General features: G+C 57.3%; 1 protein-coding gene across 1 annotated transcript; it reads left to right on the forward strand.

Moving 5' to 3' along the window:
• Nucleotides 1–2,743: 2,743 nt before the first annotated feature.
• Nucleotides 2,744–19,614, forward strand: CNN1 (calponin 1). The gene is made up of 7 exons (XM_084609976.1): nucleotides 2,744–3,009; nucleotides 14,892–15,013; nucleotides 15,575–15,641; nucleotides 16,210–16,347; nucleotides 16,978–17,088; nucleotides 17,744–17,890; nucleotides 18,109–19,614. Exons 1-7 carry the CDS (start codon nucleotides 2,794–2,796, stop codon nucleotides 18,352–18,354), a joined length of 1,047 nt encoding a protein of 348 aa, XP_084466102.1. The 5' UTR covers nucleotides 2,744–2,793; the 3' UTR covers nucleotides 18,355–19,614.
• Nucleotides 19,615–21,561: the final 1,947 nt, after the last annotated feature.

A 21,561-nucleotide genomic window follows, 5' to 3' on the forward strand; every position in this document is an offset into this window, starting at 1 on the left:
GCTCTAACCACCAGACACCACTCCCTTCACAGAGCTGGGGACCCAGGAGTCCTAATCCCCAGCCCCGCTGCTCTAGTGAGTTACCTGCGATCAAACAGATCAGTGGCAGATCTGGGAACAGAATTCAGGCGTCCTGACTGCCAGCTCCCCCAGCCAACCCACTCACTAGACCCCGCTCCTCTCTCTGAGCTGCAAACAGAACCCAGGAGTCCTGACTCATAGATTCCAAAACCAGAAGGGACCCTGGTGACCCCCTAGTCTGACCTCCTGACTAACAGGCCAGAGACCTGCTCCACAGCAGATTGTGAAGAAACACATTCGACCTTGGTTTAAAAATAGTCAGTGATGGATGGAGAATCCAGCACGGCCCCTGGTAAGTTGTTCCAATGGTTACTTACCCTTCCTGTTAAAAACGAACGCCTTGTTTCCAGGCTGAATTTGTCTAGCTTCAACTCCCAGCCGTTGGATTGTGTGTTTGACCTTCCTCTGCTAGGCTGAGGAGCCCTTAGCAGATATTAATTCTCCAAATTGGTTCTTATAGTTGGATCAAGTCACCCCTTCGCCTTCTCTGTGTTAGGCTAAATAGATCGAGTTCCTTGAGTCTCTCGCTATCAGGCAGGTTTTCTAATCATTCTCGCAGATCTTCTCTGCCCCCTCTCCAATTTATCACCATCCTTCTCGGACAGCGGGCATCAGAACCGAACACAGGATCCCAGCAGTGGGCGCACCAGTGCCCGACACAGAGGGGAAGTCACCTCTCCACCCCTCCTCCAGATTCCTGTGTTTGTGCATCCCAGGATCACATCAGCTCATTTGGCCTCAGCGTTGCACCGGGAGCTTGTGTTCGGCTGATTCTCCAACACGACCCCCCAAACTTCGTCAGAGTCACTGACCCCAGGCCAGAGCGCCCCAGCCTGTAAGTGTGGCCCACAGTCTTTGTTCCTAGATGTTTACCTTTACACTGAGCTGCATTAAAATGCATATTGGTCACTTAGCAAGTAAGTCAGCGTCCCATCTGCTTTAATCACTAGACCCTACTCCCCTCCCAGACCGGGGGACAGAGCCCAGGTGCCCAGTGCCTGAGCCATGAGAGAATAAGGGACGAGCTTGTCTCAGAGGGAACTTCAGGCAGCCAGTGTTTGGCTTAGGTCCCAAAGGAGCCTACAGCCCCGGACCAAAAAAGTGGAGCTCTGGGGCTCAAATGTCTGGGTCTTTTATTCCCAGTGTATTTATTTACACCTCTGTTAACAGGGTGTGCGTGTGAGCATGCATAGAGCTGTACAGACAGCGTGTGTGTGTGGGTGTGTGTGTGTGAGAATGCATAGAGCTGTACAGACAGTACGTGTGGGTGTGCGTCCATGGGTCTGTACAGACAGCGTGCGTGTGTGTGGGTGTGTGTGGGAGCATGCATAGAGCTGTACAGACAGTATGTGTGGGTGTGCGTCCATGGGTCTGTACAGACAGCGTGCGTGTGTGGGGGTGCTTAGATCTGTACGGACAGCGCGTGTGTCTGCGTGGGCGTGGGCGTGGGCGGTCCCCCACCCGCTATCTTATCGGCAGGTCTGAACTCAGCCCTGGCCGGACACAACTCTCAGGTTGTTTTTTGAGACACCATCTGATATTTATGAGGGTGCGTTTGGGTTGGTAACCGGGATGGAGCTGAGAGCAAGGGGGATTGATTCTGATCTCAGCGACGCTGGAGTAACTTTACATGAGGGTAAAACCAGTGTAAGCCAAAGGAGAACCAGCCCTTTTCTATCAAATGCCAGGGCTCAGTTACATTAGGCTGGCATTTCCAAAGGGTCTTATGTAGTATCTGGGCACCTCACAATCTTTAATGTATTTCTCCTCACAGCACCCCTGTAAAGCAGGGCAATTATTCCCAGTACGGATGGGGAAACTGAGGCACAGAGCGACTAAGTGACTTGACCAAGATCCTACAGATAGTCTGTGTCAGAGCAGAATTTAACCCATCCTTCCTTCATGCCCATCTACCTGTTCATCTGCTAACTACAGCAGTTTAGGTGCCAGCCAGGCAGCCTCATTATTATTAATCATTAATAAACACTAACGATTAGCAACCAACTTCATGCCACTGGGGGCTGCCTGGATTTGCAATGCCCTTCTCTACTCAGAGAGGTATCTGCACATGTGGCCTCTGGGAGGATCTGGAATTTGATCGATTCCACAGCTGTTTCAAAGGAGCGGACGGAGTTTTTAAATCATACTCGGATAGTTTATACAAATTCCTGATGGGGGGGAAAATCTTAAATCCAGAGGAACGTCTGCCAAAGTGAAGTGTGAGTCCAAAATCAAGAGCCGACGAGAAGGCCAGAGAAACTGGCAGGGAAGGACCGGACTCCCACTGGCTCCATTTTGAAAACGTCGGGGTACCGGGAAAGGTTTTCCCCTACCCTTTCCTTTTGGGTTGCAAAGCGTGAAAAGCGCAGCGTGCCGTGAAAGAGGAGGGCCGAGGGGTCTGGCCCGATAAGATGCCGTGCGAGAGACCAGCACAAGCCGAGGAGGGCCGAGAGCGGCGGGGAGCAAGAGGGCTGGGGAGAGGAGCGCGTGGAAGTGGCAGAGAGCGGGAGCAGAGCGAGCGTAACACTGGTGGGGAGAGCGGCAGCCCTCCGGCACTCTGCCCGTCTGTGATAAATCGCAGCGTTCTCTAAATATTTGCAGCGTCCGCCCCAGTTGCCCCCAAGGTGGAAAAAATGACTCCATCCTTTCTTAATACCAACAGGCTGACATCAGGGTCCCCAGTGGGCAGCGATTGGCCGGGCTGGCCGGCCAATGGGAAGGTCCCCCCCCCGGACATGCGGAGGGGGAAGAGCCGGAGAGCAAAGAGTTTTAAAAAGTTGCAGGGAAAGCGAGGAAGAGGCAGAGGCTCACAGGGCACCGAGCAGGGCTCCCATCTCCAGCGAGGCCGGAGGCGACAGAGGCAGGATGTCCACCGCACACTTCAACCGGGGACCGGCCTACGGGCTGTCAGCGGAGGTCAAGAACAAGGTAAGGGGGGGAGATCGCCCCCAAAACGCCAGGGTGGCTCAGGATCAGGGCCAGTGGCAGCTCGGGATGTGGGACCACGCTTTGTGGGACAATACTACCTTGAAGGATGGGCCCGGCTGCTCCCAAGGACGAGCCATCCTCAGGCTTCAGGGCTGATGCTGGCCACTGGCTGGGGGTCAGGAAGGAGTTGGTTCTCGGTGGGAGAGGGTCGCAGAGCGAGGGGTTTTGTGACGGTGGAACACCTTGGGAAGGGCCGGTGGTGGATGGGTCCATTAGTATGACCCAGGGTGGCAGGGATGGGGCGGCACCATGCTGGACGGGCCCATGGGTCTGATCTCATAACTCGTACAATCCCAGCCAGAAGAGTCTCTCTGCCCCGATAGCTCAGCTGCCCTGGGAAGGCTGGATAATGGGGAAAGACCAAAGTGACCCTTCCTGAGCGCCCCCGTCTACGCACTCGCCGCCCAGCTGAATCAGCAACCATGGCTTAGAGCAGGGAGCAAAGGAACCAAGATCTGGTGGGCTGCTGGGCGAACAGGATTTAAGGAGCACCCCTCACCAAGCCCCGCCAAAGCAAACAAAGCGGCCTTCAGCAGCTGGGCTTAGCCCAGGGAGCGTGACCTAAAGGGTTACAGGCGGGCAGGGGAGGGCGTTGGGTGTGCCCCCCGTGGGCTGGGAGAGCCCTATTGTAGAAGAGTCTCGAAAACAGCTGGGCGGAGGGGAAGCAAGGAAATGGCCCAGAAGGAGCCAGGAGGGTGTGTTTGTACAGTGCCTTGCACAGTGGGGTCCCAGACCATGACTGGGGTTCCTTGGCGCTACCATAATGCACCTAATAAATAATGTACCGCGCCTAGCACAGTGGGGCCCCGGGCCACGGCTGGGGCTCCTGGGTGCTACCGTAATACACCTAATAAACGTGAATGACGACAGGGTAGCAGGACAGGTGTGGAACGCAGCGCTGCCCCTCAAGCCTGGCAAAGGGCTGAACTGGGGTGTGGCAGAGATCAGGGCTACGGCGCCACCGCCAGGGCTAGCCAGACCCGGGGACAATCCTCCCCACCTCAACCCCACCCCCCCTCTGACAGGGTGCCCAAAGCAGATTGCGGGGGCAGCCCTCTTCTCTGCATTGGGGGGAACCTGCCTTATTCCAAGCTGGATTGCCCCCACCCACCCCCCCCCGCAAACTGCTCAGGCTTCCACGCCCCCTTTGGAGCCTGATGTCCCTGGGTGGGGGGGGGGAGACACACCAGAGCCCCATGTGCTCCCAACACGCCCCTGCAAAAGCACTAGGCATTTACTGTGGTGGAGGGGAGAGCCAGGGATTCCCCCCAACTATCCATCCCCAGGCTCAGCGCTCTTCCCTCCAACTTTCCCTGTGGGGTGTGGGGGCATTAGTCCAGGCTGAACAGCGCAGGGCTGAGACATGAGACCCCCACCCCCACTGACCAGACACAGGCCCCTGCTGGCCAGCACACAGCAGTGGCCTGGGTCCTATTCTCGGCTCTGCCACTGGCCTGCTGGGTGAGCTTGGGCAAGTCACTTTGCCCTCCTGTGCCTCAGTTTCCCCACCTGTACCGTGGGGACAATGCTCGTGCACTCCTTGGTAAACACAGTGAGGGCTACAGTGGAAAGTGCTAGGCGAGAGCCAGAGAAGATGATTAAAGCATGCCCCCCTACCCTGGCCTATGGCATCTAGAGAGGGGAGCCGTCTCTGCCCGCAGCCAGGACTGGGGGCCCAGGGTTCTCCATCCCTTGGGATACAGATGGTACCTAAATCCCTCCAGCCCCACAGCCCCTCTGGCTTGAGCTACAGCCCTCCCAAGAGCCCCATCCCCTCTGGCCTAGGAATGGCAGCCCCCAGCTCCCTAGATCCCACCCCCCTCTCTCCTGCCCACCTCCCGCTCTGGCTACCTTCCTCCCCACATGCCCGAGAAAGTGTGACCACATCTCCCCTCCCCCAGCTCGAGATGCTGGCCCCACCTGCCCTCCCCAGTTGTAGAGCTCACTATGGCTTTGCCCCTCTGGCCTCACAGCCTTGTCCCTGAGCTCTCCCTGCTGCTGGTGCGAGAGCCTTCTCCTTTGCAGCGCCAGCTGCAATCTCCCTGCGCCCCTCTGCCTCGCTGGCTCCCTGGCCCTTTTCAGGACTCAGCTGGGAATATCTCCCCCGCCAGCCCCTCGCTCAGGAACATCTCCCCCAGCCCCGGCCCCTTGCTCAGGAACACGTACCCCCCCACCCCACTCCCGCCGCCCCAGTCAGGACTCAGCTGGTATGAGACACGAGACTGATACAGCCAAGTGCTGCTCCAGCTCAGGGAGTGGGGTCTAGTGGTTAGAGCAGGGGGCTGGGAGTCAGGACTCCTGGGTTCTAGTCCCAGATCTCACACTGACTCCCCTCTATGGCCTTTTCCTCTCTGTGTCTCAGTTTCCCTGTCTGTAAAATAGGGGTAATGGCTTTGATGCTGAAGTGCTGCGTGTGATCCTAATCCAGTAGCGTCCCCAGATCAGGACAGGAAAGCACTAGGTGGAGTGGGGGGGCAGAGGGCTGCCCAGATACCAGGATGAGGGGTGTAGGATACCTGAGGCCTAACTAGCTTAGAGCATGTGTTGTTTCCTACTGGAGCCAAGAGGAAGTGCTGGGGGCTCCTCTCCCTTTGCTTTGATGACACTGGGGAGCCGGGTGAGGGGACCTGGGACATCACCCCGAAACTGTCACCACTCCCCAGTATTATACATTCCCAGAAAGCTTTTTACCCCGAAGGAGCCCAGTGCACTTTGGGGGCCTCCTACACACACAGCACCGCCAAAACGCAGCCACCTCTGGGGTGGGGAGCAGCCAACAACCACGGAGAGGGAAAGTCAGGCCTCAGGTCCCCACAGCAAACCCCGGGCTGCAGAGATAGTGCCGGGGGACGCTTCCATTCACCCCAGCCATTAAGTGAAAGGACCCACCCACCCCAATCTCCGTTTTGCAGGAACTCCGAACGCCAGGGGAGGTCAGCCTCGGCCACCTGCTGCTCCCCCAAATTAACATGGAGCTGCACCCCTCCCCCACCAGGGGGGCCTCCCCGGTGAAGGGGGGGACATTCTGTAACAATGCTGCGGGACCCGGGCTCCCTGCTCTCAGGCCCTGGCCCTACTCCTGAGGGGCTCCCCGGACCCGACGTTCAGGGTTTTGGGGTCACCTCCTGGTTTCCTGCCGCTCGGCTCCTCCACCCGTGAGACGAGGCAGGGCTCCCCCGGCCCCATCCCCAGTTCTCTGCATCCCTCACACCCCCAGGGGACGCTGACGCATCATGGGGAGGAAAATATTTCCTGGGTGCTGAAAACAACTCTAGAGCTGGGCTCCTTTGGGTGCTCTGGGGGCTCCCGGCTGGGGCTCGGCAAGGGTTAAACACGCACACCTCCCCCCATCCCACTACTAACCGCTACTGCTGATCAGTGACCCCCACGTGTCCGGGGTGGGTGGTCACCCTGCTTTGATGCTCTGCTCCCCTCAGGGGCCCCCCTTGCCCCAGATCCAGAGCTGGGGGGCAGGGCTAGCCCCCCCAGCATCCATGGTCAGTGATTACAAGCCAGCCAGAACCCCCAGCCCTTGTCTAGGGCTCCCCCTGCTTTGAATTCTTCGGCTACCTTTCTGGCCAGCCTGCTCTGTGCACGGCGGCCCGGCGGCAGGCTGGCCATATATGGTTGGCTTTGGGGATTCTTCGCAGCCGGGCCCAGGAGCAGGCGGCTCTATATAAGGCATGGTTTGCTTTATAAAGCTGCCGGGGTGCAGGCAGCAGGCAGCCGGCTGTCTGCGCTGAGAGGTCCCAGGTGGCGGAGACATCCCAGGCCTTAGAGATGGAGACACCGCCCCCCCCCCCCACCCCAGCTGCTTGCTCGTGCCAGCTGTCAGAGCCGGACGAGGGGGATCAGTCCTGGGCAGCCAAGACCCCTCCCAGGACATGGACCTGGGATCCCCCACTATCCCCCCCAGATTGCATCCGCCCTGCGACGGAGACAAAATCAACCAGCCATCCTGGGGGAGCTCCAGGCCAGGCCCAGCCGGCACCAGCGGCAAACCCAGAGCGACCCCAGTCCTTGTCCCTCTCAGGTGCTCCCCTGGGTGGGGACACCTCGAGACACTCCCCTGGGGGGGGGAGGGGCCAATGCCCCAGGCCCTTCTCTGGCTGCTCCCTCTGTCCTCCGCACCCTCCCGCCAGACAGTGGAACCTGCTTGTTGGTGCCCCCCAGGGAGGAGTGGGGGTGGGGTCAGCTGGCTCAGCAGAGGGGCCATGGGGCCACAGAGCTGGAACTGAGCTCTGGGAGGGACTCAGTTTCCTTCCCATGGTGCAGAGGGGAGGAGGGAGGGAGGGCCCTGGTTTGGAACAGTACCAATTCCCAAGCAGGCTGTGCATGGCTGGCCGGAGGTAATGGCCGATCAGGGATCAGCAGCCCTCGGGAAGGTGAAAGGGGCCTAATCCTTCCATCCAAGGGGGGGAGCAGGACCTAGGAGTTAGAGGGGCGGGGCCTGGGAGCCAGGACTCCTGGGTTCTATCCCCAGCCCTGGGATGGGAGGCTGCAGCTGGGATCATTTGAGTTATGCCAGGTCCCAGCTACCTGCCCTGCAGGGCGCCTAGGGAGGAGGCAGGTGGGTCAGGAGGCTGCTGGGGAGGCAGAAGAGCAGGGGACTGGCATGACTGGCTGGGCATGCAGGGATTTCCTCCAGCAGCTGGCATCGCAGCCAGGCTGGCAAGGGGCAGTAGGTGTTCCCAGCGATGGAACTCCTGCTTCGAGGCCTCGGGGGAAAGGAGTTTTGCTGGATCTCAGCCCGGCGGCCCGTGGGAGAGGGAGGTCCCATCCCAGAAACCACCGCTGGAACTGATACTAACTGGGCTCCTTGCTACCATCCCAGCAAAGAGATCGAGGCCTGAACCCTCTCTCTCCTCCCTCCCCGCCAGGGTGCCGGCAGGGTGAGCTGAGTTAGACCCATTTTATACATAGGGAAACTGAGTCACAGGGAGCCAAAGTAATTTCTTCCCCAAGGCTACACAGAGTCTGTGCCAAAAGTAGAACCCAGAATCCTGACTCCTGGCCCCCTCCCCCAACCACTAAATCCCAGTCTTTCCCTGGAGCTGGGAACAGAACCCAGGAGTTCTGGCACCCCCCCTCCACTCTAACCACTAGACCCTGCTCCCCTCCCACGGCTGGGGCTAGAACCCAGGAGTCCTGGCTCCCGCTCGCCCCTGCTCCCCTCCCAGAGCTGAGGAAGGAACCCAGCTGACTCCCAGTTCCCCACCCCCCGGCCCTCCCGCCCTGTTCTAAGCACTAGCCCCAGTGACAATTCCTCCTCCCAAAAGTGTCACCCAAGCCCGCAACTGCTACAGCAACCAATGGGGGACACATACAAGGGGGGCAAGAATACCATGAACGCTGCCCCCTCCCCCCCAAAAATCATTAACTGTGCCCCTGCAGGTTTATTATTGCAGGGCTACTGGCCCGCTTGTGAGCAGGGGCTTTGTGCAGATTGGCTTGTTACGGTAGGGTTGCTAGCTGGGTTGTTACGGTAGGGTTACCAGCCAGCTTGGGAGGTGCAGGTCGGTTTGTCATGGTAGGGTTGCTGGATGGTTTGTTACAGTAGGGTCAGCGGCCAGATTGGGAGGTGCAGGTCGGTTTGTTATGGTAGGGTTGCTGGATGGTTTGTTACAGTAGGGTCAGCGGCCAGGTTGGGAGGTGCAGGTCGGTTTGTTATGGTAGGGTTGCTGGATGGTTTGTTACAGTAGGGTCAGCGGCCAGGTTGAGGGGTGCAGGTCGGTTTGTTACGGTAGGGTTACCAGCCAGGTTGGGAGGTGCAGGTCGGTTTGTTACGGTAGGGTTGCTGGATGGTTTGTTACAGTAGGGTCAGCGGCCAGGTTGGGGGGTGCAGGTCGGTTTGTTATGGTAGGGTTGCTGGATGGTTTGTTACAGTAGGGTCAGCGGCCAGGTTGGGGGGGTGCAGGTCGGTTTGTTATGGTAGGGTTGCTGGATGGTTTGTTACAGTAGGGTCAGCGGCCAGGTTGGGGGGTGCAGGTCGGTTTGTTATGGTAGGGTTACTGGCCAGCTTGGATAGGCGATTGCAGGGAGGTTTGGTAGGGTGAGGTTGCTGGACGTCATGCTGGAGGCAGTGCTCTCCACTTCCCAGGGGGGCATGGTGGGTGCGGTGGGATCACTCCAGAGGTGCTGGTGTGGGCTCCACACTCTCGGGATGCTGGGAATGCAGTGCTTAGGGCCAGCACAGGGGCACCCCAGCCTGCAGAAATCCTCACGAGGGGAAGAGGGGAGTTTTATCCTCATGGCCCTTTCAGAGCCTTACCTCAGAACCCAACTGGGGCAAAATTTAACACCCACTGTCCCTAGGAACTGGGCTGAGACACACCAAACTCATTTCACAGGGGCCTCTGATCAGCCACTGACTGCAAACGACTTGGTCACTAGCCCCCGCAGCTGGATCAGAACCAGCTCAGTAACAAAGCTGCATGCTCCATTCCCTGCCCCCGTGGGCCAGTCAGCGGCCTGCCCTGGGGCTGGATGGGAGCTCGCACCCCCTATAGGGGAAAAGCCCCATGTCCCACTCCCCAGCTCTCTGAGCCAGCCAGTCTCCCAACCTGGGAGCAGATCAGGGAAAGGCCCCCTCCGTGCCCCATTCCCTGCCCCCACCACCCTAGGGCTGGGTTGGCTGGCGCCCCCTAGAGCTGAAAGGCCCCGTGCTCCATTCCTGAGCCAGCCACACCCCTGGAACTGGCCTTCTGATCATAACCCTGCGATTAATTGAAGCCTAGGTCCCATCTGGGTCCCCAGAGAGGGGAGACGAGCAAATTCCTCGTGCATGGAGCTCAGCATCACCTCAGCACTGCCCCGGCCATAGCCCAGCTAGCTCCATGGGCCACAGCCAGGGTTCTGCCTTCTCTCACACTCTGAAATATCCCCCCCGCCCCCCCAGCACCTCGGCCAGGGATAAATCCATGAGGATCTGGGACAGGCAGGGCCCCATTTTTCTCCCAAGTTTGGTGAATTCTTCCTGCAGGGGCTGCTGCCTGTTTGGGTTGGCAGACGGCCCTGGCATGGGCGGGCTGGAGCGAGGAGACAGGCCGGGCCCTAGGAATGTGAGCGCTCACTGGGGCGGGGGGAGGAATACTGTCACAGCACCCTGTACGGGCCAGCCTGGGCTCTGGCAGGTGCCGACGCCTGGGACATGCTATTTCCCAGCAGCCCCTGCCCAGGCTGGCTTGTCCATTAGACGCAAGGGACTGGTCAGCCTCAGGGCTGGAACCTTCTGCTGGGCTCACACCGCGGTGGGCAGGGCCCAGGAGCCAGGAACGGCTGCCACTGCCCCAGCTGTACACCCACTGGCTCCACACCACACAGAGGGGGATTATCCCAGCATTCCCACCCCCTCTCGGGCAACCGCCTCCCTTTGTGCCTCAGTTTCCCCATCCACACAGTGGGCAACATGCTTCTCTGCTGGCCAGGGTCAGGTCAATATGAACAGGACCCAGGTCTGCGCAGGGAAAGGCGGGGAGTTTGGAAGCTGTCTGCTGTGAGAGCTGGCAGGACGCAGAAGGACTGAGATACCCAGGAAATCAAAACGGACAGGCTGCCTGGCTGGGACCTTTGGGCAGTGCCCTGCCTTATGGCTCCTGTACCCCAGTGGAATAAGGGCGGTCCTACTCTAATACAGCTTTGCATCTCAAAGCACATTAGAGACACATGCCCCCTCCTTCCTCAGGGAGAGGCTATGCTCCATTGGGCCGACTTTAAACAGGAAGGGTTCAACCTGGAAAAGAGGGTCCGTGGAGGTGGGGCTAAAACCTCTGATGCCGAGGGGGGAGTGATCAGGCTTTTTATGCTGCCGGTTAACTAGAGCAGGTATTTTTCAACCAAATACAAGGAACAACTTCCCTGCCCTGTTAGCGCCCGCAGGTGGACCTCAACAAAGGGGACGGACGAGGCTGGGCCCGATCCGATGTGCAGGCAGGCGATGGGGGAAATCACAATCCCAGTGTTCAGGCTAATGGGAAGGGTTCAGGAGGGGATTTGGGCCACCATGTGCAGCACTGCCCAAGAGGCAAGACGCAGGCTGAGGCTTGCGTCCATCCCCCAAGGTGGCGCTGGCATTGGGCGCGATAGAGACATGATGGAGAAGCAGCAGCAGCCCTGGGGGGCCATGGGCCAAGGTGGTACAGAAAATCTGAGTGAGGGATGGGAAACAAAACACACGAGAAGTGAAATGATTCATCAGGTGTCTTGACTCCTAATCCCCTCCCCTCCCCACCCCACCCAACGCAACCACTAGACCCCACTCCTCTCCCAGAGATGGGGATAGAACCCGGGCGTCCGGCTCCCAGCCCCTCTTGCTCTAACCACTAGACTCTCCTCCCCTCCCAGAGATGGGGATAGAACCCAGGACTCCTGACTCCAGGCCCACCCCCTGCTCTATCAGACCCCAGCCCCACCCAGAGCTGGGGTTGGAACCCAGGAGTCCTGACTGGTTCAGGTTCTGATTTACTAGGCCTCCAACTGGACCTCTTCTAACAGCCCTTCTCAAAGGCTGCTGGAAAAGCAGCTCCAGGCCCTCCAGCCACTGTCCCCCCATTCAGCTCTAGGGCTCCGGTTCTGACCCGAGCCTGGTGCAGCAGGGACTGATCGCCATTTTGTGACATGAGTTGCCCAGGTCTCAGCAACCCAGGAGGCCACCCCCCAAAGAGACACTTATCACTGGCACTAATTTGGCTCCTGTCTGTCAGTTTCACCATACACGAGGTGGGCACTTGCTCCGGACCGGGCTCAGCCAGGGACCGGTGAGCCCTCATGTGAATGCTTCCTAATTGCAGGCAGGCAGGGCAGGGGTTCTGCACACTGTCCCCTGCAGACCCCAGCCAGGGGAGCGCTAGTGACCACACAGCTGGCAGGACGGTGACTCTGCAGCCCCCGAAAGCCATAAAACCAACAGCCTCACCTCCCTGTACTCATGCCGCAAAAAGTGCCAGACCCAGGGGCCTTGAACCCTGGAGTCCTGGGCAAAATGCCAGCAGTGAGCATTACTGTCTGCCTCTTGTTATTTTCTGGATATGGGGCCAAATCTATTCGTGGTGTCACTCTAGAGTCAATGGACTAACACAAGGAAGGAAGAGTTCTTTCCATCGGCGGTGAACCAGCTGCCGCTTTCCACCCCAGAGGTGGCCGCATTTCAGCAGTCAGGGAAGTGCAGTCCCTAGACTCAGGATGCTCCAGAACTCCTGCGGAGTTTCACTGTTATGAGGCCATGCTGAGTCGGGGAGGGGGAGAGGAGGGGGCCCCAAAGCACTGGTCGGGAACTCTGTTTCCCTTTGCGAGCCGCAGCCCCAGCCTCTACGAATTAATCCCTCTAGCTCCTTTCCTGACAGCTAGCGTGGGACTTGCCCCAGGGCAGGGACTTTGGCAGAGATGAATCATAAACATGTCAGAGCTGTCTCCTGTCATTCAAGCATGGGATTCCCAGGAGAACTGGATCTAGGAATTTCTGAGGCCATAGGGAGACACTGATGGCAGCTTTGGGGGTTCAGACAGCCCTTAGAAGGAGCACAGGGACTTGGTGCAGAAGCACATTTCCAAATAAAGAGGTTTGGCTCTGGAAATCTTTTTTCCCTGGCAGGTTTAGGGCCAGTGCAGAAGCCATGGCAGATCGGCTCCATTTTACAAGAGAAAACGGTACGGGGGTTACCCCATCCACTCAGCCTGGGGCACTTTCTGCCCCTCCAGACGCTGCAATCCGCAGGGCTGGTGCAGAACAGAGCCCAGCTGGTGCTAGTATTTGTATGGCAGTCGCCCCTAGAGGTCCCAGCTGAAATCAGGGCACCGTGTGCCAGGTGCTGCACAGACCCAGAGAGCGAGAGTCCCTGCCCCAAAGAGACAAAGATCGTCCTCCGCATTTCACAGCTGGGGAACTGAGCCCAGAGAGACAGTGACTTGCCCCAGGTCACACAGGGAGTCTGGGGCCAGTTCGGTAACCACAAAACTACCCTGCCGCCGGGCAGACCTGCCTCCCCTGTCTGGGCGGGGGATACAGCTGGGTAGTTCCACTGCAGAAGAGCATCCATCCACGGGAAAATTACTTTGTTCTGTTGGCGCTTCCCCTCTTCTGGGGGGTGCATATTCCAGGAGATGGGCTCCCAAACTGGGGGCTACTCAATAGCAAACTGGCCAGATAGCTGGGGCTGACTGCTCATTTCCAGATGCTATTAAAAGCCGCTAAAGTACGTAACTGTCCCCGGAACAACATGGGTCACCAGACTAAACCAGACCGGGGTCCATGTGGCCTAGGAGCCTGTCTCAGCACCAAGGAAGATGCAAGACTTGCACAGTAGATAGATATGGGGTATTCTGCCCCCAAGAGTTAGACATTGGCTTAAGCCTGAGGTTTTATATCCCATCCAAAGCTATTAGCTATTCTAACTGTGGTTAGTTTGGTTATCCACAGAAACAGCCAGTCCCTCTTTGAATCTTGCTAAGTTCTTTCCCTCCTGTGGCATGGAGTTCCGCAGTCTAATGTTACACATGGAGTGAAAAAGGATTTCACTTGTTTCTAATTGGCTACCTTCATATGCCTGTCCCCTTGTTCTCGTGTGGTGAGACAGAGAGATCAGAAACTCCGTCCCGCTCCCCCTTCTCTAGCCCAGTCATTATCTTATACATTTTTATCGTGTCTTCTCTTATTCGCCTCCTCTCTAAGAGAAACAATTCCAATCGTTACAGTCTCTCTTCAAGTGGGAGATCTTTTTTCTCAGGCCCCTGATCATTTTCATCACCCATCTAACTCAACAACGTGCTAAGGTTTCTTTCCCGGGAAACCAGTTGCTGGGGTTGCCATGGAGATATCATTCACAAGCCAATGGGATGGGAGGTGGGGGGCTCACACAAGGGTGAATGGTCCACAAACTGATCCCTATTAAGCAGATCTGAGATGGTCCCATTCTAGCAAACAAGCCCCCGCTCCCAGAAGCAACAGTGGGTTTAAATAAATACTGGAAGAAGTTTGTGAGAGCCCAAGGGCACAGCGGCAGGACAGTCCAGTGGTTACAGCACTAGCCTGCAGCCTGTTCTGCTAGATGCTCCGTGAGACCAAAGGCAAGTCACTTAGCTGCTCTGTGCCTCGGTTTCCCCAGCTGCACAACAGAAATAACAGCACTGCCCTGCCGCCTGGGAGGTTGGGAGGATAAATACATTAAAGACTGTGAGGTGCCCTGATGCCCGGGTGATGGGGGCTGGCTAAGCAGGTTCCGAATTCCCTAGCAGTCCCCACACAGGGAAGAAAAGGTTCTTGGCACTGGCAGACCAGGGCAGAACCTGATCCAAGGGCTGGAAGCTGAAGGGGCAGATTTTGCCCGAGGGTGGCGATTAACCATCAGTGCAGCTACCTGGAGGGACCAGGCTGGATTCTCCAGCACTCAGAGCCTTCGAATTGGAGCCGGGTCTTTCTCAGAGAGACTCAAGCTCACCCCCATGGGATGCTGGGAGCACAGGGGAAAGTTCTCCGGCCCGCACTACCCAGGAGGGCCGGGCAGCCCCTTCTGGCCTTGAAATCTACCCTGATACATAGGAGTATTTGTACCCAAACCAGACTCTGGGTGTTTTCAGGGTCCGCCCCAGGCAGGTGGTGGGGATATTGGCCTGCACTGTGCAGAGGACTGAGATCAGCAATGGGGGACACTTGCTAATGGGCCCAGCAGAATGCCAGGGCAGGGCCCGATGCCAACGGGGGATTGCCTCAAACAAGGCAAGGTCGGCACTGGTGTTACCCGGGGTGCTGCTCACATGGTTCCGCCGTCACCCAGCAGCCTGGCACATGGCAGCTCAGCCATGCCCAATGCCCTCTGGCTCCATTACAGCTGGCCCAGAAGTACGACCCGCAGCGGGAGCAGGAGCTGCGGCTGTGGATCGAGGACATGACGGGGGAGCGCCTTGGAGACAACTTCATGGAGGGGCTGAAGGATGGCGTCATCCTGTGCAAGTGAGGAGCCATCGGGGGTGAGGGGGCGTCCTGCCCTGCTGGGGGTGGGCGGCTCCCCAGCAACGAGGGGGTGGGCTCCTGGGAACAGTAAGACTTGGGGTGGGAGTGTGGCCCAATTCCAGCCCTATCCCAAGATCTAGTCTCCCAGCCCTGTGTCCCCCTCAGCATGGGCTGGCCAAGTCCTTGGACGAGAGAGAGCCCAGGGAAACCCATCTGCCACAGGAAGGGCTCCCAAGTTGGCGGCAGTGTGGGCTGCAGCACTAGGGGGCGCTGTGCTACTGGAGGGTCTGAAGCACGAATGTGCCGTCCCTGCAGATCCCAGGGTATTTCCTGCCTGATATGGGGCGTCAGCCCTACCACCGCGGCCACATTCAACCCGGGGGCATTCTACGGCCCACCACCCCACCTCCAGTTTCAGCGGGATGTGGGAGTCCTGTCTTTTGCCCGTAGATTGGCATGGTAGGCCCTGGTTAACAGCTCCTGCGTCCCACCCCAGAGACAGCTGCCTCCCAGCGACGGGCGAAGCCATCGCCGTACCAAACAAAACCCTTCTCCTTTCAGACTCATCAACAAACTCCAGCCTGGCTCCGTGAGGAAGGTGAACGAGTCCACTCAGAACTGGCACCAGGTGAAGGCTCCCTCTGGGCTCTCGATGCCCTGGCTATGGGGCCTGGCTTAGGACCTCCACCAGGGTCACGCTAGACAGTATCCGTGAAGCTAGAGCTAGTCCAGAAGTCAGGAGACTCTTCCCCAGCTCTGTGTTTGGGTCCCAGGCTCCCTAAGGGTGCTGGGAGATGCCCAACGGGGAGATCTTTGTGGGCAGGGGAAGGGAGGAAATGGCTGGAGCGATTGGTGGGAGCCCTCACCAGCACATGGACGTGTTAAGCAAAAGCCGCTGTGTTTGGAGGAGAAAGCACAGAGTGTCGTGTCAGACAACAAGGCAGCAGGGGCTCCTCTGTACTCTGCACAATACTTGGAGTCCTGCCTGGGGAGCTGGGCATCTCTATGGGGCAGGGAGGGGTCAGCAGAGGCTCAGCTGGGACGCTCCATTGGGTTGGAGCCTTTCAGTCCTGCTGTAATACTGCAGAAATCCCGAGAACGGTTGGATGGGGGTGGTTGTCTAGTGCTGGGCTTGGGCGGGGTGGAGCACCCGGGACATCCTGGCCACGCTATAACCACCTGCCATCCCGCTGCAGCTCGAAAACATCGGTAACTTCATCAAGGCCATCACCACGTACGGCGTGAAGCCACATGACATTTTCGAAGCCAACGACCTCTTTGAGAGCACAAACTACACCCAGGTGCAGTCCACCCTGATTGCCCTGGCGAGCCAGGTGAGTGTGGCCATGCCAGCGAGGCTCATCCAGGCCCCCAGCTCCCGCCAGCGGGGGGTTACTGGCACGTCAAAGACACCTGAAGAGACCTTCGGGATGAGGTGTCGTCCCTTGGCAGAGACGCAGCGTATGGGCCCTGCAGGCAACAGGCATCCTTCCAGCCCCCTGCTTTGTGGGCGTTGCAGACACGGCTGCTGATCAGAACCAGCCTCGGCCACTCCCCACACTCCACACCAGATCCACTCAGGAATTGGCCCCTGGTTTGCCGATTGTAATCTGCATGAGGGGCCGGAGCCGGCCAGCACTAGCTAGGCTGGAGTGATGGGTGGGACTGACACAGCCCCCTGCCCCCCCAGATGCACAGATTAATGCTTGAAGTCCTCTCTCTCCCAACCCCATGGGGAAGGGCTCCTCTTACCCACCCACCATGGCTCACAACACCAGCCTTGGCTCTGAATCTAATCCGTGCCTGGTAACACGGGAGGACGGCACGTGGAGGAAGATGGCGGCTGGGCTCCCCACTCCAGGCTGGGTCGTGGGTTTCTGCAGTGGGAGACAGGCGCAGGAAAATTTACCCCTCCAGCCATCCCCACCTGAGCCCTGTTTGCTCTTCCCCCCAACCCCACACAGGCCAAGACAAAAGGCAACAAAGTGAACATGGGTGTCAAATACGCCGAGAAGCATCAGCGCCGCTTCCAGCCCGAGAAGCTGAAAGAAGGACGGAACGTTATCGGGCTGCAGGTCTGTGGCTCCCCCTGCCACGTGCCCCCTTGGCAGCCCCAGGAGCTCAGAGACCTGGTCCTAGCACCATCCCGGGGCCCAGAGGAAACAAACCAACCAGCCCCAGGGGGGCCAGCTCGTAGTCCCACTGATGCTGCTGAGACAGCCTCTGGTGTTACTCTGCCACCTTGAGCAGCTGCTGAGCCGCTGACATGTGGGCAGGACCCAGCCAGACAGGGGAGCGGGAAAGCCACCCCAGCCCATATCAGGAGGTGCCCACTTGAGCCATCAGGCCCTTTTCTGCCACCTTAGCTGGGGCTTCTCTAACGTGCAACAGCCCCATTTTGTGCGACACCAGAGATTTCCCCGTCGGAGCAGAAAGCAGAAACCTTGTGAGCTCCAGGCAGAGTTTCACGACAACTGGGCAGGAGATACCTGGGGCAATGGCCACTCCCAATCTGCAGCCAAGTGTGGGAGCCGGCAATTCCTTCTTCCACCTCCCGGAGTGGCTGGGGACTCCCACTCCCCTCAGGCGACAGCTCTCTGGGCGTCATGGTGCCAACCCCTGTGGCAAAGCCTCATGCCAAGAGCAGAGGCGCGCTCTGTGCAGAGATGGGGTCCCACACACAGCCAGCACTAATCCACGCACTCGGTTTCACTCTGCTTCTCCTTCCAGATGGGCACCAACAAGTTTGCCAGCCAGCAGGGCATGACGGCGTATGGCACCCGCCGGCACCTCTATGACCCCAAACTGGGCACAGACCAGCCCCTGGATCAGGCCACCATCAGTCTACAAATGGGCACCAACAAGGGAGCAAGCCAGGTAAGAGAGACGCAAGCCAAGGAGCAGGCGTGGGAGCGGGGAAGGGGAGTTAGAAGCGTGGGGCTCCCCCACGAGCCCAGCCTGCTGCCATTCCCAGTGGGGGGGAATTAGCGTCTGGAGAGGAAAGCCTCCAGGTGCCACTTCCTGGTATTCTTGAGCCTTCACACCTGCACAGTGCCTCCCTTCCTGTCCAACTAACCCCGCTCCTCTCCCTGTAGGCGGGCATGACAGCCCCAGGGACCAAGCGGCAGATCTTCGAGCCCATGCTGGGCATGGAACACTGCGACAGCCTCAACGTCTCCCTGCAGATGGGCAGCAACAAGGGCGCCTCACAGCAGGGCATGACTGTGTACGGGCTGCCGCGCCAGGTCTACGACCCCAAATACTGCCTCCAGCCCAACTACCCCATGGTCGGCGAGGACGAGTACAACCACAGCCAACACAACTTCTACAACTCCGAATGAGGGGCCGGGCCGGGGCGAGGCCGAGGCCTGGACTGAACAGAGAGACATGCAACCAGGGCGCGAGAAGAAACTTTTTTTTTTTTTTTTTTAAAAAGCAAGTGATTACTTTAAAAAGAGGAATAAGAGGAAATCCTGACTGCTCCCCCCAACGCTAACCAGCTCACAGAGGGTCCCCCAATCCAGCTCCCCCAACCCTCGAAACAAAATCCAGCCCCGGTCAGATTCCCCCTTTATTTAAGTTGTTCTTAAAATGTATGATCTAGAGCAAGCCAAGTTAAATCAGGAGTAGTTGGGGTGGGGGGCGGGGAAGGGTAGATGTAGACGTGAAAAGCCATAAACATTCGTGCTTTTTCACCATTAGCACCAGCGACTCAGCTCTGAAACACTCACACCCTTTCCCCCCCCCCCCGCCCAACCTGGGCACTGAAGTGCCCTAGAAATGCTGCCACCCCCCCATCCCCTTTCCTAAAGTAAGGGGAACAAACAGGTTGGTGAAATGAACCGGACTGCGATTGCATTCACGGCTTGATGGCTGAGTGCCTCTAGGTAGAGTGCTTCCTGCTTGATGGCCCAGGTATCCCCCCGCCCCCCATGCCATCCCAGGTGTGTAACACCCCTAGCAGTAGTGGCCTGAGCGGAGCAGACACGAGGGAGGGATGGGACTAGCAGTACAGGAGGAGAGGGAGCAAGTTCAAGTTTAAACACAACAGCCCCCCTCCCCCGCTCTCTGTCAAAGGTTCTCCTAACATTTCTGCGCTTTGAAAAGGGACAGATGCCATTTCTGTAAATAAGATTCTCCGTGTGTGTGTATATAAGAGACCCACTCTATATACACCCCCCACACACTCACTTTCCATCTACCACCAGGACAGCACCCTCGACTAGTAAGTTTTTGTGTCAGCAGGTTTTCCAGCTGCAAGCCTAAGTGAGAAACCCTCTCCCCGCACACGAACACTGTTGAGCTCCTGGAAGGGTTACCAGCCCCATCCACCTCTGCTATTGCCCACGTTGTTATGAGTATTTTGGTGACAAGCTAATGTATGGGAAAAATAAGAGTGTGAACTACTGAGATAAGCCACTACATTTCCTACAAGACGGGCTGCCTTTAAAAGCCTAGGAATATTTCCCCTACTCTGCATGCTGGCAAACTAAACACTTTAAAAAAAAACCTCCAGATGAAGCGACTTATGAACCGATATTACAGCAGTTTGTAATTTTCTGCTGATGAGCACTTTTTAATCTCTCACTGTGGCACAATAAAACAAGGAAAAAAAAAATCTATCTTCTAAACCTATTTCTAATCTTATTTAAGAGCTTCCTGGACATTTGTCTTCGCTGGTGAAGCCAAATGGGGCATATAAAAGGGAAGGTCAAACAGAGATCTAGTCAATTGCACAAAGCCAGTCACATCCAAGTCCTTTGCCCTGCTACGGTTTGTGGTGCAACCACTTTTCCCATGTGCCTCTCTTGTGTGGAGGGACCCGTGTTAGGTACCTGTCTGGCCCAGCTTACCATATTATTAGAGCACCTAACGGTAACCCTCAGCACAAATATCCCCCCATTTTAGAGATGGAGGATCTGAGGCCTACTAAACTACCTGACTTGCCCAAAGCCCCAGCGGAAGGTTGTGGTGGGGCAGGACCTACCCCACATCTCTCGTCGGCACCCTAACCACGGGGCCATCCTTCTTCTATACGGAAAGCACTGTCAGAAGCACAGGCCAAACAAAGAGAGAAAAACAACCTTTGTCTCCCCTGCCTGATGCAGATTTCTAGCACTCTTGGGTTTACAAGCGCGTAGACCGGGTACAAAGACTGCAGACAGAGGTTCAGGCCCATGGCGTCCCTTTAACAGAGGAAGCTGCGTAGATAATACTGACAGCTACACAGATTTCCCTCCTCCCAGGATGCCTGGGTTGACACAGGCAAGTTGGCAATGTCTGATCAGGTTAAAGATGATCAGGGAGCGTTTAAGTGCTTTGAAGATAAGAAGCCATCTATAAATGCTCAACATTTTCCAGCATACGTCAATGATAAGGATGAGATAAGGCTCTCAAGCCCTGCCGTGGCTTTCCTCCAAGACGGATTGATGTATCCCCTTTAGCCCTTTGCAGCAGGAAAGAATCACTGTCCCCTGTAACAGGTGAGAAGCTGAAGCACGAAGATGAAGTGATTTGCCCGAGCTCCCGCTGGTAATTGAACCCTGGCCGGTTGGCTGCAACCCACCACCCCCACTCCTAGCCCTGTTTGTAAACCCCATTACCAGCCGGTGCACAGGGCTCTAGACAGTAATTTAGCACCTATACAGAAAGGCTTTGATACCCGCCCACAAACACTGCTAGACACGTGGGGACACGGGCTCAGATCCAGATCCTTCAACAAAATCTTGTGACACTTTAGCTTTGGGGAAGCAGCCGGCTGTTCGACTTGCTGTGAGATAGGCCACCAGGAGGTGCTGTGTGCACACGCAGGCCAAACTAACCACTTACACAGGCATAGCACCATTCACCTTTGATCAGCTCCTCCTCATCTGGCAGTCACAGGCAGACAGTTGCTCCTTAGACACCCCACATCCCCCCTTAAAAGCCACATTAACCCTCAGAACTCTAGACAAGCGCTTTGCAGGGCTAGAGCGATGTCTGGAGCTACGTTACGAGACGTAGGCAATGCAGGGACAGCCCCTCCATAACTCTTTCGGTTACAAGTCTCCATACCAGGTCCAGGAGAGTTTGCGATTAGGCTCTTGACATGACATGTAGCAGCCATAGTAAAATGCAAGCAAGAAACCCCGTCAACGCTGCGTGGCCCTGTTTCAGGGGGTTCCTGTTAAGGTCTTCAATGGAAAGGTCAAATGGCACGCGTGTCTTGGAAGAGCGGGGTGGCCCAGCACAATGGAGATAATACTGCAGCAAGGCTGGGAGTGGAGGAAGAGAGACACAGCTGACTTCCCGTCTTCCTCCGCAAAAGAAAAACAGAGCATGGGAAGAAACAGGTTGCATGCCAGGATTTTAGAAGACCACACAAAGACTTGATGCTACAGGCCTGCTTTCCACTTAAAACCAACACCGGTAAAGCTATACCGTGGTGGGGTCTAGACTCTGGGACCATGTGGGCATAGGCTATGTCCCGCTTCGGTGCAGGGGCCTGGAGTGGATGGCCTATCGAAGTCCTTCCAGTCCTCTGTGGCTCGGATTCTATGCCTACACTA

Source organism: Lepidochelys olivacea, assembly GCF_965140295.1.
Source record: "Lepidochelys olivacea isolate rLepOli2 genome assembly, chromosome: 20".
In the NCBI taxonomy this organism is placed as follows: domain Eukaryota; kingdom Metazoa; phylum Chordata; order Testudines; family Cheloniidae; genus Lepidochelys; species Lepidochelys olivacea.